This window comes from Archocentrus centrarchus, chromosome 21 (genome assembly GCF_007364275.1).
Source record: "Archocentrus centrarchus isolate MPI-CPG fArcCen1 chromosome 21, fArcCen1, whole genome shotgun sequence".
Lineage (NCBI taxonomy): Eukaryota > Metazoa > Chordata > Actinopteri > Cichliformes > Cichlidae > Archocentrus > Archocentrus centrarchus.
Window position 1 is genome coordinate 16,191,779 of NC_044366.1, and position 16,519 is coordinate 16,208,297.

General features: G+C 38.1%; 1 protein-coding gene across 2 annotated transcripts in view; it reads left to right on the plus strand.

The window, feature by feature from the left end:
- galnt13 (polypeptide N-acetylgalactosaminyltransferase 13) overlaps positions 1–15,397 on the plus strand; it is a 38,921-nt gene extending 23,524 nt beyond the window's left edge. The window contains exons 11-14 of one of the 2 annotated variants that reach the window (XM_030757944.1): positions 2,190–2,324; positions 2,614–2,643; positions 5,862–6,084; positions 12,211–12,348. In XM_030757944.1, coding sequence (XP_030613804.1) covers positions 2,190–2,324; positions 2,614–2,643; positions 5,862–6,047 — 351 coding nt within the window. In that variant the 3' untranslated portion in view covers positions 6,048–6,084; positions 12,211–12,348. Of the gene's footprint in view, positions 1–2,189; positions 2,325–2,613; positions 2,644–5,861; positions 6,085–12,210 lie in introns of both variants that reach the window. The other variant, XM_030757945.1, reaches the window with a different exon arrangement.
- The last annotated feature ends 1,122 nt before the right edge of the window (positions 15,398–16,519 follow it).

The following is a 16,519-nucleotide window of genomic DNA, read 5'->3' on the forward strand; positions in this document are numbered from 1 at the left end:
CCAGTTTGCTGGTCTAGAGCATTCAAGTGTGTGTTAACACAATGTCACATTCTTCCCAGGAGTGGAGATCTCAGCAAATTCACCCCAAGGTCAGGGCATGCAATGCTCAGAGAAATTAAAAAGATAAAAAACAAAACAAAAATCACAACCCAAGAATTACATCTCAGACTCTACAGGCCTCAACTGGCACATTAAATTTTAAAGTTCACGATAGTACAATTAGACTGAACAAGTCAGGCAGCTGGACTTAAGTTTTAATGCACAGTATCATGTTTGGTGAAAACTAAACACAGCAATTTAAGCACAAATGCCTCATACCAACCATTAAGCACGGTGGTGGAGGGGCGATGATTTGAGTTTGTTTAGCAGCCAAAGGACCTGGGCACCTTGCAGTCACTGAGTCAACCATGAACTCCCCTTGATACCAAAGTATTCTAGAGTCAAATGTGAGGCCATCTGTCCGACAGCTATAGCTTGGGTGAAAAAGAAAAGAATCAGGGTGTTGCAGTGGTCAAAATCCAGACCTCAACCCAACTGAAATGTTGTGGCTGGAACTTACAGGAACAGAGGTTATTTAATAGGGAAAAAAGCTGTTGTACTCATATAGAGATTACTGTGTAATTACATCTTCCAACAATTGATTAATTCCTATAAACTTATAATTAATCCATTAAAAATACATACATAGGAATGGGTGCTGGTTTGTGGAAGCTGCATTGCTCCCCTACCATATTTGAATACAGTGGCTGGGAAGGACCTCTCTTCTCTGATTAATCGCATTTTACATATGCGGATAGAGACCGGCCACATATGTAGTATGCCAAAGATTCACCTCAGTATCGCGGTCAGAAGTGAGCTTCGCTGGCTCAACTTGTTTCGGACTCCTTTCACAAAGTTTTGCAGCTTCCTCCAGAGAAAAATAAAGGTAGATGTTTCTCACCTGGCATTGACAGCTGAGGTAAACAGTGGACTGGCAGCCTACACAACAGGGAAAAACTACAGGACTACACAGAGTCCTGTGAAAGCGTTCTTTTTCACACGGCTGTATATATATTAAAGTCCAGCCTTTAACAGTTCATCATCTTACAGAAAAACGTGAGTTCAGGCTGGATGTGAGGTGTTTGTTAATATCCAACTCCTAAGCCAATTTGCGGATTTTCAGTACAATGCAAGTCTCGTTTTCTCTCTCATTTCTGAAGTCCAGTGTTGATTAGACTTAAAGATTTTTGCCCATAATTTGATTTGGTCCGATCAATATTCTTTATACTCACAAGTCTCATTATAATTCTGAAGCACACAAGACAGAATATCTGTCCAGTGTCATGCTTACAGGAAAATTTGAAAAAACAAAAGAGCTAAAAGCATCTGTAGAAAGTAAGGGAAATACCTAATACAGTACATAACAAGAAGCACTCTGAGAGCACAAACCACTTTCAAGGCAGCTCAGTCTCTGAGCAGTATTTGCTTTTAAGGGAATTGTACTGTGTTTTATATATATATATATTCATTTTGTTTTCTTTGTTTTTTTTAAATGTACTTTAAGAAGTTTAGTGCAGTAAAAATCCAATAAGGGTAGCATGAATGAATAATAGGTATTGATTTGTAAATAACTGGACATGAATAACTTGAGCTTATTATATAATATTATATTATTTTACTACAGTATATTTATAACAAACTAAGCAGCTATTTTAAATCTTTATATGGTACTCTCTATATGTTGACAACACATGCCACACTTGTAAGAATCATAGTTTAAGCCTTTTTGTCAATTTTCAACCAATAAATCATTAAGTTGACCTTGAAAACCCTGATGGATGTAAGCCAAAATTTAATGGATTGTTGACATGGCCCCACGTGACACTCCTACAAAGTTTTATCAGAATTCATTCAAAACATTTCAAGCTATCTATTCAGCTAATGACATGCAGGCACGCATGCAAATGCTACCAAAAACACAAACTCCTTGGCAGAGTTAACTAGTTTGAAATGAGTTCTAGATGCACCACAAAAAAAAACAAAGCTTTAGACTGTAAATAAAAAAGAAAAAAAAACAGGGTTAAATATGTACAGTTTAGTCATGTATCATTAGAAGCACTTTCATACAATAGTGTGGATTTTTTTTTATATACAGAACAAGTTTAGTTTACTGATGTTTTTCAAGGGCTTAATAAGACCTCTTTCTCCAGGTGTTCTCATACACTGCGGATAAAGAAATCAGAACAGATGACCTCTGTCTGGATGTCTCCCGCCTCAACGGGCCCGTTGTCATGCTCAAGTGTCACCACATGAAGGGCAATCAGATGTTTGAGTACGATGCCGAGGTAGGATCTGTGGTCCCTCTAGGAACCAAATAATCCAAAAAGAGGCTGCCACAGCAGGTGGCCATTCCTTTCCCCTGTGCCTCCATTTAATGATTGTATCTTAATGGGTCATATGATGATTTTATCAGAAATAGTACACTGAAGATTTTGGTACTGCAAACCGGGAGACTAGAATTACTACTTTATGCCACAAGATGGTGCTGTGTGTTGTTGTTTCTTTTAAAGCAGCAGAAGCTGAGTTGTTATTTCGACCCAGCAGCTGTTTCTCTTTTCTCGTCTCATTATGTAGTATGTTGGCAAGTGGGAATATGATTTTGAGGTAAGCTGTTCAATTTGTCCCTCCTGAAGTGCCACATTGTGATTCAGTAGTGTGTGAACTCAGAAGTGTCAGTGGTTAGTAGAGTAGATCATTTATATTTGGATGTGAAGCCCTTTCCTAGTATAGTGTCCTGGAATCATGCATTGAAATTAATACTTATTATTATTATTATTATTTTTTTAGAAAAAATATATTGTATTAGGTAATTACAACATATAAATTTACCTCATGGTCAGCTTTAATATCATATCAGCCACAGAGCGATCAAAACAATCAAACCAAATGACCAAATATAAAGAAAGAAAGTGAAGTCCAACCTATAAAAAACCACGTCTCACCTACAACTATCAAAGAAAAATGATCACATGCATTAGCTGCAAAATAGTGAAGTGAAAAAAAAAATAACCTCATATATTTTTCAGTTGTGTGGCTCATTACAGATATCACTAAATGTGCACAACATACTCTTTTCCTTTGTTTTGCTATAGCACCGAAAAAAAAAAAAAAGATGACAATGCCAGATGCTGCATATTAAACACCAGGGTTTCATTTTACTTAATATTCCTGGGTATGCAAGCAGTAATAGAATTACAATTTTAATATTCAGTCAAATGAAGAAACAGATGTTGCAGGCAGAAAACAGAAAGACATTTTGAATCCCACAGGAAAACGAAATATTCTTCTCAAGCCTTGTTTCCTCAGAACTCAAAATACATTATGGATTACACAACTCAAAAAGCATTTTTATATTAACAATTTATGCATTTTTAATCCTGCGGGAGATGGTTACAAGAGGCAGCGTCGCATACAGAGTTATCTATGAGTGATTGAGATGTCCTATCACTGACATGTCGATATGACAAAGTGAGGAAGCTCAGAGCCCTTTCCATCAAGCATTGAACAAATCCTTGGAGAAATCCTTTCATTACACTTTGTTCTCTGTGTGCTTTTCTTAAAATGGGGAAAATAAAAAAAAAACCTGAATAATTCATAAACGAAGAGGACCGGTCTCTGTTGTAAACAGCTTTGGGGTTTCATCGCTGTCAGTGGCCGGTGTTATTTTTAGCTCAGGTGTGACTGACAGGAACTGAATCCTGGATGACTACAATACCATTAACATTTCATCTGGTCATCAGTTTCACTTTCACAAAAATACCTGACTTTTCCATATTCCTCCTGTATTCATTTACAGCCGTGACCGACATCCCTCCTTCCTTTTCACTTGCTCTGCCGTTTCAGCCAGTAATAAGCCGTGTTTACTGTGCTTTCCCTCACATGAATATCCCAGTCACAGACACGGTAGTGATTAAAACTGTAGTGCCACACAGAATTTCAAAGTGTGCTGAATTTTCCACCAATTTATCTGTACTTTTTCGCTTTGCTGTGCTTGTGAAGTTGTGTAGAGCCTAATTACTCTAGTTTTCAAACTTTTTTAGCCAGCTGTCTGGCTAAAAAAAAACCAAAAAAAAAAACCCTGTTCTTTATTTCTTTATTAAATTGTTATTTAATTCACACTTGGAAGAGTGCAGCAAAATGAGTTTATTAGAGATACAGTGTTTGAGGCATGGATTGTCATTTTGGATGAGCATCTATTTACAAATGAGACACATTAAGTCACAGGCTGTATCACGCAGTAAAATAGGAGAACCAAATACATAAACTCGAATTACAGTAATAATTAGCACATAAATATTTAGTATTTAAAAAATTTAAAACTTTATAAAGCAAAATTCATAGAAATGCAAATGAAAATATGCACATTTTTACCTCATAAACATATTAAATGGGGTGTAGGAGAGCTAAACTTGGTAGGGGAATTACCTCCCCTACCAACCTTTCGAACTCTGAACTTTGAAAAGTGCTTTTTTTTTCTGCATTGCCTATCTCATTTTTATAAATTAAAAGCACAAACACATTTTTATTTGTATTGTGCAGATTTTGGCAAATATTGTCTGCCTCATTTTAAAGATGTGTTTGAATTGTTGATGTGGTCATTTCCTCTGGGGTCTGAAATGTGACTCATGTTCTGGTCATATCATAGCAGAGCGTAATTTTTGAGTGGTCCTTACATGCTGCAGTCACACTTGGGAAAACAGTGGTTGGCGACTGCGGCATGACCAAATTTATTGCAACTGTGTGCAATGAATTCCCAATCTCATTGTCTTTGAAATGGCTGCTTTGGAGAGAGGGACCAGGTCTGCTGTCTTCAACTTTGGGCATCATGGCAGCAGTAAATTGGAGTCAGTCTGCTAACAGTCTGCCATCAGTCTGCTATTGAATGGTGTCAAGTTGGCAGTTACTTGCAATCTATTTGTGACAACAGAGATTAACTGTGATAAAACGGCAAATCTGTTGTCATCCACATACACAGAAATTCACATTAAACTGGAATGTTAAATATTTACCTTCAGTCCAGCCACAACCTCATAGATTTGAAACAGAAATTCAGAAGTTCCTTGACAAATAGTGACGTAGTTGCTGCAAGATGGCAATTTAACTGCAAAATAACATAGGCACTTGGCAACCTTGCTTTTATATGAAACATAACCAGAATATAACCAGATTAATCGAGTGCTTCATTGCAAAGAGAAACAGTGCAGATGAGTTGCGCTCATCAGTGCAAACAGACTCAGATTGATTGGAGCATGTTGGTAATCTGTCTGCGTTTATAAATTTGAAGGCTTTTATTTGCAAACGTTCTCCAATCTGTCTGCGAGTGACTGCAGTCAGTCCAAGTCAGAGTGCGATTGTTTGAAGACAGGTCGTCTTTCCACTAGGCAACCTGTGCAATCACCTCGCAAACAAAAGTGGTCACCTAGTTGACAAGCTCAACCTCTGGGTGACCATTTGGTCACTGCAACTACTTGCAATTGGTTTGTGATAGCAAACAAAATATAAGTGAGCACCCACTGATTTTTCCTAGTTGCAAGGAGGTTGCCATCCTATTTCCTTTTTTTTTCTAGTGTGACTGAGCCAAATAGCCACATCAATAATTTGAGACATATCTCTTATCCAAAAATTGTTTCTCTAATTACTAAATAAAATCAGAAATAGACTAAATAAGCTCAGACTTTTGTTTCACAGACATTTAGTCTGTGTCGGTGAGAAACTGGTGAAGTTTGCTGCAAACAACAGACGCATCAGTTTAAGAATAACTTTATGACTCTATGACTTACCTTGAAAACCATCTGTCCCTTTTCCCTCCTGGCTCACTGCAGAAGCACACCTTCCTCCACATCATCACCCAATCATGTCTGACCATCGGCCGTCTGGAGGACGGCACCTATGGCCCCACTGTGGAGTACTGTAACAACAGTCCAATACAGTCATGGATCCTCCACAACTACACTCGTCTGGAGGTCGCTAGACACCTCTACTTCAGTCCCACGGATTATTTTCTCTAAACTCAAGTCTGCTCTTGGGGGCTACGGGGGGCCTGAGGTGAGCAGATTAGCACAAATTGGGCTTAGAATAGAGGTTGTTGGTCATTTTAGCTGCTCTGTAGCAATCTAGTTTGACACTGTTAGAATTCACTTGACCTATTTGGGCTTTAATAGTTAACCTTGGCTTTTCTCTCAGTTTTGAGAGTCTGTTTGACTTTCTTATTTTTGCCAGTGAGAACAGACTTGTTGTTCTTTCAGGTGTAAGTCAGAATGTGCATGTGTGTTAGGAAGCATTAACTCTTTTTTTTCATTGGTGACCTTTTAGGGGAGGAGTGCACAGAGACATGGGGAGAGGCATGTTATGCAATGACAGATTCCCTGTCAAGATGCTTCTGTGTATAAGATGCTATTTGCGAGACCTTTAGCTAATCTTCTTGCTAAATTAGATCTCAATTGACATTTATTTTCCAAAATAAATATTTTATGTCATTGTGAAAATTCACTGGCTGTCCTCTGGACTGCCTGTGCATGATGAATGATACCTGAGATGGAGGACCTGTTTATTTTTAGCTGATTATCTGCATGTAGAGCTGATTCAAATGGGCTTGCCATTGTTTACAAGTTCTTTTGAAGTGATCCTTCATTGTGAACCTACCTTTCATGGCCTTAGTTGCTTGGGCCACCCTCTTATTGGCCAAAAGCAGCTGTGTACACTGTGTTCCATGCACACTGTAAAACCAGTGAACCTTCATTATCAGACTTTTTCACTACTCAGACATCTTATTTACATACTTTTGTGAGGAATGTTCTTCAGCTCAGCATTTCTGTCCATTTTGGAGTTATTTTCCTGCCTTTTTCCAGGCTTTGTGTCTGTCAGTCATTTTGTCTGTAGCCGATTCTGCTCTGCTGAGTGAACACCTCAGAATCCTGTACTGTTGTATCTTTCAAAACGCTAAAAGAGCAATTTCACTGTAGCATGCCACAGTTTTTGTGTCCAAGCAGGGCAAATTGGGTAAGGAGCTCCTGGGACTGCTGGCGTGTGTCAGAGTTGTGGCAGTATAGTGACCTGCTGTTAGATGGCCTGATTTGCTTTTCACTATCATCCTTCTAGCATAGCAAGCAGAGAGGAGCACATACCTAAGAGTGGGGCTCCATTAAAGCAAATGAGACTGTTACTGAATCTGCCTTGAGATAAAAAAAAAAAAAAGTATCTGCTGTGTTTTGTTTTTTTTTAATCTCCCGCAAAAAGCCACTCCTCTGTCTAGATCCCCAACAGTAAGCACACAAGATCATGTCAAACGGGAACCTCTCTGCTTTTCAGCAAGTCCAGTTTGCTGTGTGGTGATAAAGAGGACGCTATTCCTCAACCTGGGTTATGGGTAGAAATGGTCATCATTTTATTAGCTGGTCTCAGCTGTGCACACACTCAGTTTCTTGCTCTGGAGACACTGCTTGGTTTGCTGGGAGGCTGAGATGGGAGTTTTCTCTGCCCCAAAGCAAACATGAAATAGTTATGAACAAAGGACAGGACCTCCACATTTCTAGTAATTTTATTAAACATAGAGCATTTTTTAAATTTTATTTCTCTTGTGTCTAACTTTCCACTGGACTAAGTTTATATTTTGAATGAAAGAAAAAAAAAAGATTATCCTTATGGTTTAAGGCTAATTAGGGAGGCTTTGTGTATAAATATGTCATGCACATGGCACAAAAATTTAGTATTCATTCATTCAGTCGGGATTAGGAAAAAATTGCTTTTTGCTTTTTTTATTGTTCTTGATGGTTTAGGGAGAACTCTGCTACTAAGTTGTAACTATTGTTAAATAAATACTTTTTTAAAAGTAAAGTATAGTGCAGTGCAAGCTTATTGTTCTTTTCTTTTGTTTTTTGGCAGGTGTGTGGGGTTGTATGCCACCTGCTCTCTTTGTTCTTGCTCTGTTTGAACAAATGTGCCCTGTAGGGCAGCCTGCAATGTGTACTTCAGGAAAGATTCTTTTGTGTGTGTGTGTGTGTGTGTGTGTGTGTGTGTGTGTGTGTGTGTGTGTGTGTGTGTGCGCACTTCTTTGTATCCAGGCAGACAGTGTTGGGCCCTTGTGTTTTATAGCTTGAGATCAAACATGGCCTGAGCGTCTCTGTGAGCTCATTAGTCTGAATATCCTCTGTCAACGGTCAAAGCACAATCTTGTTTTAATGAAGAATTATGCCTCGATTGCAGGATTAAAAAAAAAAAAAACATGCTTAATGTAGGGTGTTTATGCCACGCTGTATTTTTAGGCTACTTGTTCACCTATATTTTATTATCATTCCAAGATAACACTGTGTTAAGCTGCAGATTGCTAAACCTGAGGCTATCTCTGTTTTTGTGTTGCACGTTTTCTTTTATTCGTTTATACATTTTCATACATTACATGGTGTCTTTGTAGCTCCTAACATAATTTTCCCAGTTTCTCTTGTAGCATTGTTTTCTCCTGCAGAGGCTCTGCTTCTCTTTACAAACCAACTCTCAAGTCCCCTACTCCTCTGCATGTGATCATTAGGATGAGGAAAGCAGCTCAAGTGAGGAATGAAATTGCGGAAGCACGTTACTTTTGAGGGTTTGAACATAAATGGTTAATCAAGGCTATTGAGGCCTCTCTTACAGTTGTTGGTTGGGGGTGTTATCTCTGGTGACGTGTGGCAGATAGCCACAGCTTCACTCCTGTGGTACATACCACTTACGTGGTGCTTGAGTTCAAGCGCATCACAACAGGTGTGTTTTTTTTCCCAGTCTGGTCCAGTTTGTCCTGGTTTCTAACCTTTCTGGTTTCCATATACAGGACAGACAGGAGAGATGAGGCAAACTGTGGAGTGGAGCAGGAGAGGAATACATTACATTACATTAACAGGGGCCCTGTTCTACTTAAGTGTCTTAATGAGCTACGGCAGTGACAATGAGCCAGCATGCACAGTACCAGATCCCTGAGTATGAAGCATGTAAATGGTTTTCAGTCGTCATTCTTTTACTAAAATGTCTTTCATGAAGAAGGCCAGTTAATCAGTCATCGTCACCTGTGCCTATGTAGACAGCCTAATCCAATCTGTCCCATGGCCAGTTTAGTTAGCAGATGATGGCATATTTGGCCTGTGATGTGTCATTTTTTTTTCCTGAAATGCAAGGTTGTTAAAATACTTCTATAATGATAATGTTTATATTCACACCCTCATATTGATGTGTATATACAGTAGCAGTCAAAAGTTTGGACCTAGTCAACCATTAATATGAATGGGTGACTGTACATGTAGTGATTTTTAAATTTTTTTTAAAACATGTATTATTCTTCAACACAGCCTGAACTCTCTGAGGCAGCTTTTTTGTAATTTCTTTAAGTAGTCTTCAGGAATCATTCTCCAGGCTTCTTGAAGGACATTCAAAGCTTTTCTGTGGATGTTGGCTGCCTTTTGTTCTGTTCTCTGTCAAGATGATCCCACACTCCTTCAATAATCCAGGTATAATCCAGTGTGTTTGGGATCATTGTCATGCTGAGAAATGAGGCTGTCACCTATCAGATGCTTTCCAGATGGTATTGCATGGTAGATTAAAATCTGATGGTACTTCTCTGTGTTAATAATTCCATCAATTTTGAAAGATTTCCAACACCACTGGCTGAAATGCAGCCCAAAACCATGACAGAACCTCCAACCTGTTTTTACCATTGGCTGTAGGCACTCTCTGTTGTACCTCTCTCCATACATGCTGATGTTGAACTAAAATGTTCAAATTTGGATTCTTCACTCCACCAGACCTGTTACCACTGATTTTCAGTCCAGTTCTTGTGTAATTTGGCATACCTCAGCCTTTTCTCCCTTTTTCCCTTCCTTAAGAATGGCTTCTTGACAGCCACCATTCCACTGAGACCATTTCTGATGAGGCTTCAGTAAATGGTAGATGGATCAACTGAAGGGCCAAATGCATCTTTCAGGTTCTGTGTCAGATCTTTGCTGGATTTTTTTTTCCTTTTTCTCAAGGACATGACTTTCACATACTATTCATCTGCTGTAAATAGTGTTTTAGGCCTGCCACATCTCCATTTGTCCTCCATTTGTCCTGCTTCCTTAATTTTTTTTAAGGACACACACCATGCTGAGATATGGCAGGTTTTTGACTAATATCTCTTTGGGAATGACCTTGTTGGTGCAAAAAATACAATTTTATGTCTGCCAAACTCTGTAATCTTTGGCATTTTTTTGTACATTCAACTAAAAAAATACAAATTTTGTGTTTTTGTGACAGGCTGCTATTAACAAAGTGCATAAAGATAGAATATAAAACTGGTTCTTTACTAAGTTGTCTGTTATACAGTATGTAGACACAACACTAGTTTATCCCTTGAGTTAGGTGCCTTTTTAAAATAATAATTCATAGGTCAGTGATAAGTGGCTTCATAAACAAACAAAATTTTGCAGCTGCGAGGCTCGCTGTGGTGTAATGATTGAGGCAGAGACATTTGTTGCACCTATTGTCAAACTGTAACCTTCTTCCTCTCCTTATGATTCCTGGCTATTTGTTATCTTTTGAAAAAAAAGATGCTACCATGATGTGCCACATCAATAATACAAACACATGGTTTATTCTATGCACGGTGTTGAATAAATAATAATGATGTGGTTAGTGCTAACAAGCACCAGCAATATTACTGCTGGTGCTAATGGTGCTTATTATACTGTAGCACTTTGATCAAAACGTCAATTTAATGAGTTGCTATGTTAACAAAGTCTTTTTTGTAGGTTGTTTTAATAATCAGAATAAATAAATATTTCAAGCTGTTTATAATTGTTACTGAAAATGGACCAAATCACCACATGTATGTGATAAGGGTCACTCAGAGGAACAAACATTATTATCACATCACATTGCTATCATTTCAGCTCTTTGGTTTCATTTCCTGGCCTGCAGTGACTGGTTTGTGAAAATTAGAAGCTAGAGGACCAGATCTTTCCTCCGGTGATGGCACAGACCAAAATAGAGCTAAAAGAGCAGATAAACAAAACATAAACTCTACATTAATTTTGAAAACTGCTTTGTAATTTTTGGATGTGTAAATAACAAGCAGTTTACATTTGCCATAATAAGTTTAAAAGTGATTATAGTGTATGCCAATGGGGTGCTCATAACAGTGGCCAAAGGCCAGAAAATGACTCAGTTGACCTCCTTGTTGTGTGTGTGTGTGTGTGTGTGTGTGTGTGTGTGTGTGTGTGTGTGTGTGTGTGTGTGTGTGTGTGTGTGTGTGTGTGTGTGTGTGTGTGTCTGGGCTTTCCAAAGGCCTGCATTCTTAGAATTTGTTTGAGAAAACCTTTATTAGCTGTTGGACTAAAACACAATAACATTTTCTTCCCTTTGTTAGACACACTTTGATCACTATGTCTAATATTCAGTGGTAAATTGTGAGATTTAATTAGTACGTTATCCACTTGTTCATGTTGTGTCATGACCTGCCATTCGGTGAACATAACAGCAGTTTGCACACCTAAGTGATGAAACAGAAATCTAAAAGGCTGCAGTGAGGTGATGTGCAGTGGGTTCAACATTACTGGTAACAGGTTAACATTAAAACAACAAATTTTTCCAGTATCACTGAATTAAAAAAAAAAAAAAAAAGTTGGCTCTGAAGGGTTTGATGCTTCTGAAACTCAATCACAGAGACACCGTTTTGGTGAAGTGGCAATGACAAATCTCTCCCTGAAAAGCCTTAATTTTCAATGCAGTCACAATGTATTGTATGATGGGTAACCTATTTTTTCAATATCTTCTCTCTTGATGGTCCTAATTTAGTTATTTTTATGTTTTTATTGTTTTAATTAATGGAACAAGCACAGGCTTAGGTTTGTTTACTGGGTCAACAGGTACAGCATAAGGTGAAATTTGGAAAGTCAGTAGTTAAAATGTGTCATCTGAGTCACGCACATAGATTCAGCTTTTCGTCAGACGAGATTTGACAACATTTGAAACAGTCAGTGATGCAGCTGGCATTGATACCCTCAGTGATTACCTGCATCTTTGAGGGGACATGATTGTAAAACACTGGGAAAGTTGTTCTTTAACTTGTAATTGTATGATATCTGTACATTCATGTATACATATTTACATCAGTGTAACTGCCTGTTTTTTTTTTTTCTTCTTTGTTGTTTTCCACCCATTTTTCTCCAGCGACTTACTCTGCTGCATGTGAATAGCAACCAGTGCTTGGACATGCCCTCTGAGGATGACAAGATGGTCCCCACATTGAGAGACTGCAACGGCAGCCGCTCTCAGCAGTGGCTGCTCCGTAACATGACCCTGAGTGTCTGACTCTTCACCTCACTCCTCTGTCCTCCTCTTCTGAACCAGTCCTGGCTCTCCTCACCCTCACCAGATGGCTCTTACCACACACATCATGCACCTCTTGCTTTTAACTGCCTGGCCAACGAATGCAGAGAACTGGGCAGTAGCGGCATATCTTTGATTTGATCCTCTTGCAGTTCAACACAGGTTTGAGGGAAAAACTGCACTGCCACCTGCATTTCTAACAATATGATGAACTGTAGATTTGGGAACTTTTTCAGGTCCAAACTAGGATAATGATGTGTGGGGTCTGTGCATGGAAAATATTCACATCAAAGGAATCACACTGTGATGGACACCTGCTGGCTGTGACTCTGCTGCACTGGTGTGACTCTTTCTTAGCTGCTGGACAAACAGGAACACGAGACCATTTGTCATATTCTGAGACACGTGTTTGCGATGGACTAGATTCTTAGTAACTACTGTATCTACTATAGGTACAGTCATAAAACAAAAGAGTTGGTTTGCTGCTCATCTTTTCATGTCAGTATCTACTGTGTCTATGCTTCAAGCAGCACGGTGACTGATGTGAAGATCAGCATAGGAGATACCCTCTTGAGGTGCTTTACTGAAGGGAATAACATCATAGCCCTGTATAACCTACTAACACGTTTCCTCTTCTTTATCAAGCCCACTGTAGCATTAGCTATTTAAGATGTCTTTTTACCACATTTGACGGGACTCTTTGTGTTATTAAAATTGCGTTCAACTTGGAGAGTGAAAGTTCATAAGCAAAGCTAACAAACTGGAGAAAGTGGAAGCCCAGCCTTCACAGACTGAGCGATCAAATTTGAGGCGAAACCTCAACCCTCATATCACTTATGACAATTTAATTTAAGAGGAGGAACATTTTTACACAGATCCCCTAAACCTGGTTGTTAAGGAACTGAGATGCTATTTCTAAATCATTATACTGTGCAGAAGTCTCGAGTCACCCCATATTTCTTTATATTTGCAGTTATATATGGAACTGTGCAAACATACATGGAAATACATTATGTAAGGAAAAAAAACAGAGTTTGTACAATTCTAACAAGCTTGAAAATCAATAATTGGTATGACTACCTTTATTCTTCAACACAGCCTGAACTCTCTGAGGCAGCTTTTTTGTAATTTCTTTAAGTAGTCTTCAGGAACGGTTCTCTAGGCTTCACGAAGGCAATTCAAAGCTCTTCTGTGGATGTTGGCTGCCTTTAGTTCTGTTCTCTGTCAAGATGATCCCACACTGCTTCAGTAATGTTGAGGTCCGGGCTCTGATAGCGTTCTGTTTTCTTTTTTTTTTTCTATCCAGTCCATTTCCAGATGGTATTACATGGTGGTTCTAAATCTTGTAGTACTTTTTTGTGTTCACAGTTAAATCACTTTTGACAAGATCTCCAACCCCACTGGCTGAAATGCCTCTGAAACCATGACAGAGGCTCCAACCTGTTTTACAGATGGGTGTAGACACTCACTGTTGTACACCTCTCCATACATACTGATGTTGAACTAAAATGTTCAAATTTGGATTCTTCACTCCATCAGACCTGTTGCCACTGATTTTCAGTCCAGTTCTTGTGTAATTTGGCATACCTCAGACTTTTCTCCCTGTTTCCCTTCCTTAAGAATGGCTTCTTGACGTCCACCCTTCCACTGAGACCATTTCTGATGAGGCTTCAATGAACAGTAGATGGATCCATTGAAGGGCTAGATGGATCTCTTAGGTTCTGTGTCCAGACTTTACTGAATTTTTTCCCCTTTTTCTTAAGGACATAATTTTTAGTTACTGTTCAGCTGCTGTTTGTTTGTTTTTTTTTAAACCTGCTACTTCTTTGTTTGTCCTCCACTTGTCCAGTTTCCTTATTTTTTTTAATGATTCAGTGCACATCATGCTGAGATACAGCAGGTTTTTGGCTAATAGCTCTTTGGAAATGACCTTTTTGGTGCAAAAATACTATTTTATGTCTATCAAAACGTGTTATCTTTAGCATAGAAATTAGATGAAACTCTGTTTTTTGTGAAAGGCTGCCATTAACAAGGTGCCTAAATAAGAATTCAAAATGGGTTCTTTGCTAAGTTGTGTAGACACAACACAGGTTTACCTCTTGAGTTAAGCGACTTCTATATGCTTAAGGAACGCTGCTTAGGTCAGCGTTATGTGGCTTAACAAACAAAGAAAAAAATTCCTCCGAAGATGGTCAAGTACAAGAACAGGATGGAAAAAATCAAAACACCTGCAAAACAAAAAGAAATGAGGATTGACTCAAGACTTTTGCAAAGTACTATACCTAAACATATCTTTGAAATTCCAGGACTGAAATTTGTTGCTAATGAAAGTAGCTGTTTTAAACTGTTTGGATAAGGATGGTGTTCCCTGTTACTCTAACAGGAATTATGTTAGTTCATTTATAAAAGGTGATGTGAAATCTGATGTTGGTGTTGGACTGGAAATACAAATTATACATTTTTAATGGATGTAACAGGTTTTGGAAAAATCACACTGTAATATGGCTATCAAAGCATCATATCATCAAAAAAAACAGATTTTTACATTAAATTAATTTCCACAAGATTTCAGATTCCTTCTGTTGGAAAAATCATGACGTCTCGGGGTGGAGGAGCTGCTTGCCTTTCCAAAAGTTGCTACCTGTTTTGTTTTAGTGGTTTTAAAAAAGAACGATCTTCAGATGTTTTGAGATAAAATATTGCAGCTCATTGATCTTAAATCATTGTCATATTGCATAAATAAGTCATACAAAGTCTTGATCATATCATTCAGTGAATATTTAGTATATCAGTATTCATCAGTTACTTGTACAGGTATCTTTCACCACATTGCTGGTATCAGGCAACAAACTGTATTGTACATAATGCTGTTCAGAAGTATCTAGCATCATTGTTGTTATATATACAGAACCAATTATTTTTCTAAGATGCTGTAAAGCTTGAACAATCTTGCAGAAGACACTGAATGATGATTAAAAAAAAAATCACTGAACAGACTCAAAATAATAAAAAACAGTGCTGACATTGGGTTTTGAAATTGTGGTGTATTTTGGAAATCCTCCTTGGTCCCACAAAAGCAATTCTGAGACTACCTGAAGGACTTTAGGTACACAAGGGAGGGAAATTCTACCCATGATGCTTGAATACTGAACCAATGCCAAGTGCCTGCTTGGCATTCAGATTAAAATTCAGTGACCTCTTTGATATTACGCACACACATTTATTGCTTTTCATTATCTTAAAGTGCATGGTGTTAAAACGGGAATGTAACATTTCAATGTGTGGGTTGCACATTTGTCAGCTGTTTGTACATTTTGCCTTTTTGTAGAAAAAAAATAAAACTTCTGAACATAAACATAACTATTAGCTTCACTGTCGAGCACCTGACAGCATGTCGCACTAAAATATAAGGTTGATTAGTAAGCTTTTAAGGGCCCCGTACATCTGATTACCAGGGTTTACGCTGTTTTTAAATGTAGTAAATTGTAGTCTCTTTCATTATGAACTAGAAGAACACCAGTACAACAGGATGCTATGAGCTACATTTTAATAAATGCTACTTTTTGCTTTCCTCCTTTATGTGTAAAGGATCCTGTGTACTTTTAATCACAAAAGGCGTGACCTTTCAGGTGACTCTAAAAAGTCTAAGATGTAAAATTACTCTCTCTGAATAAGGCACAGGAAAAAAAGAATGCTAACAGGTCAGTGGAGATAGAATACCCAGCTGACACTGGACATCATGAATTATACAGCTTTAGTAATTATTATTTTAAATATTCTTTTTTTTTGTTCAATTGATTAATGGCTTAGTCTGGAAGATGTGAAAAGTCTGAAAAGGACAGCACATATATTTAATATTTGGTTTTTATGATCAAATCTCTTAAAGAAAAGTTATGTGAACAGCCAGTCTATACATTTCAGAAGCTGGAATAAACTTATTCATTAAATGTCAGGCTTATCGACTGACAGCTGCCCACAGTCCAGTGGCCACCGTAATATAGCACTAAGGTAGCATTTCAGCTTGTTCTGTTATAGCCATCATAGCAGGCTAAACCTTCATAATACTTCCAAGAACAGCTGGTGTCAATGTAGCCACCTAACTGATTCAAAGACTAAAAAAATAGTAAAAACGACAAAAAAAAAATGACAT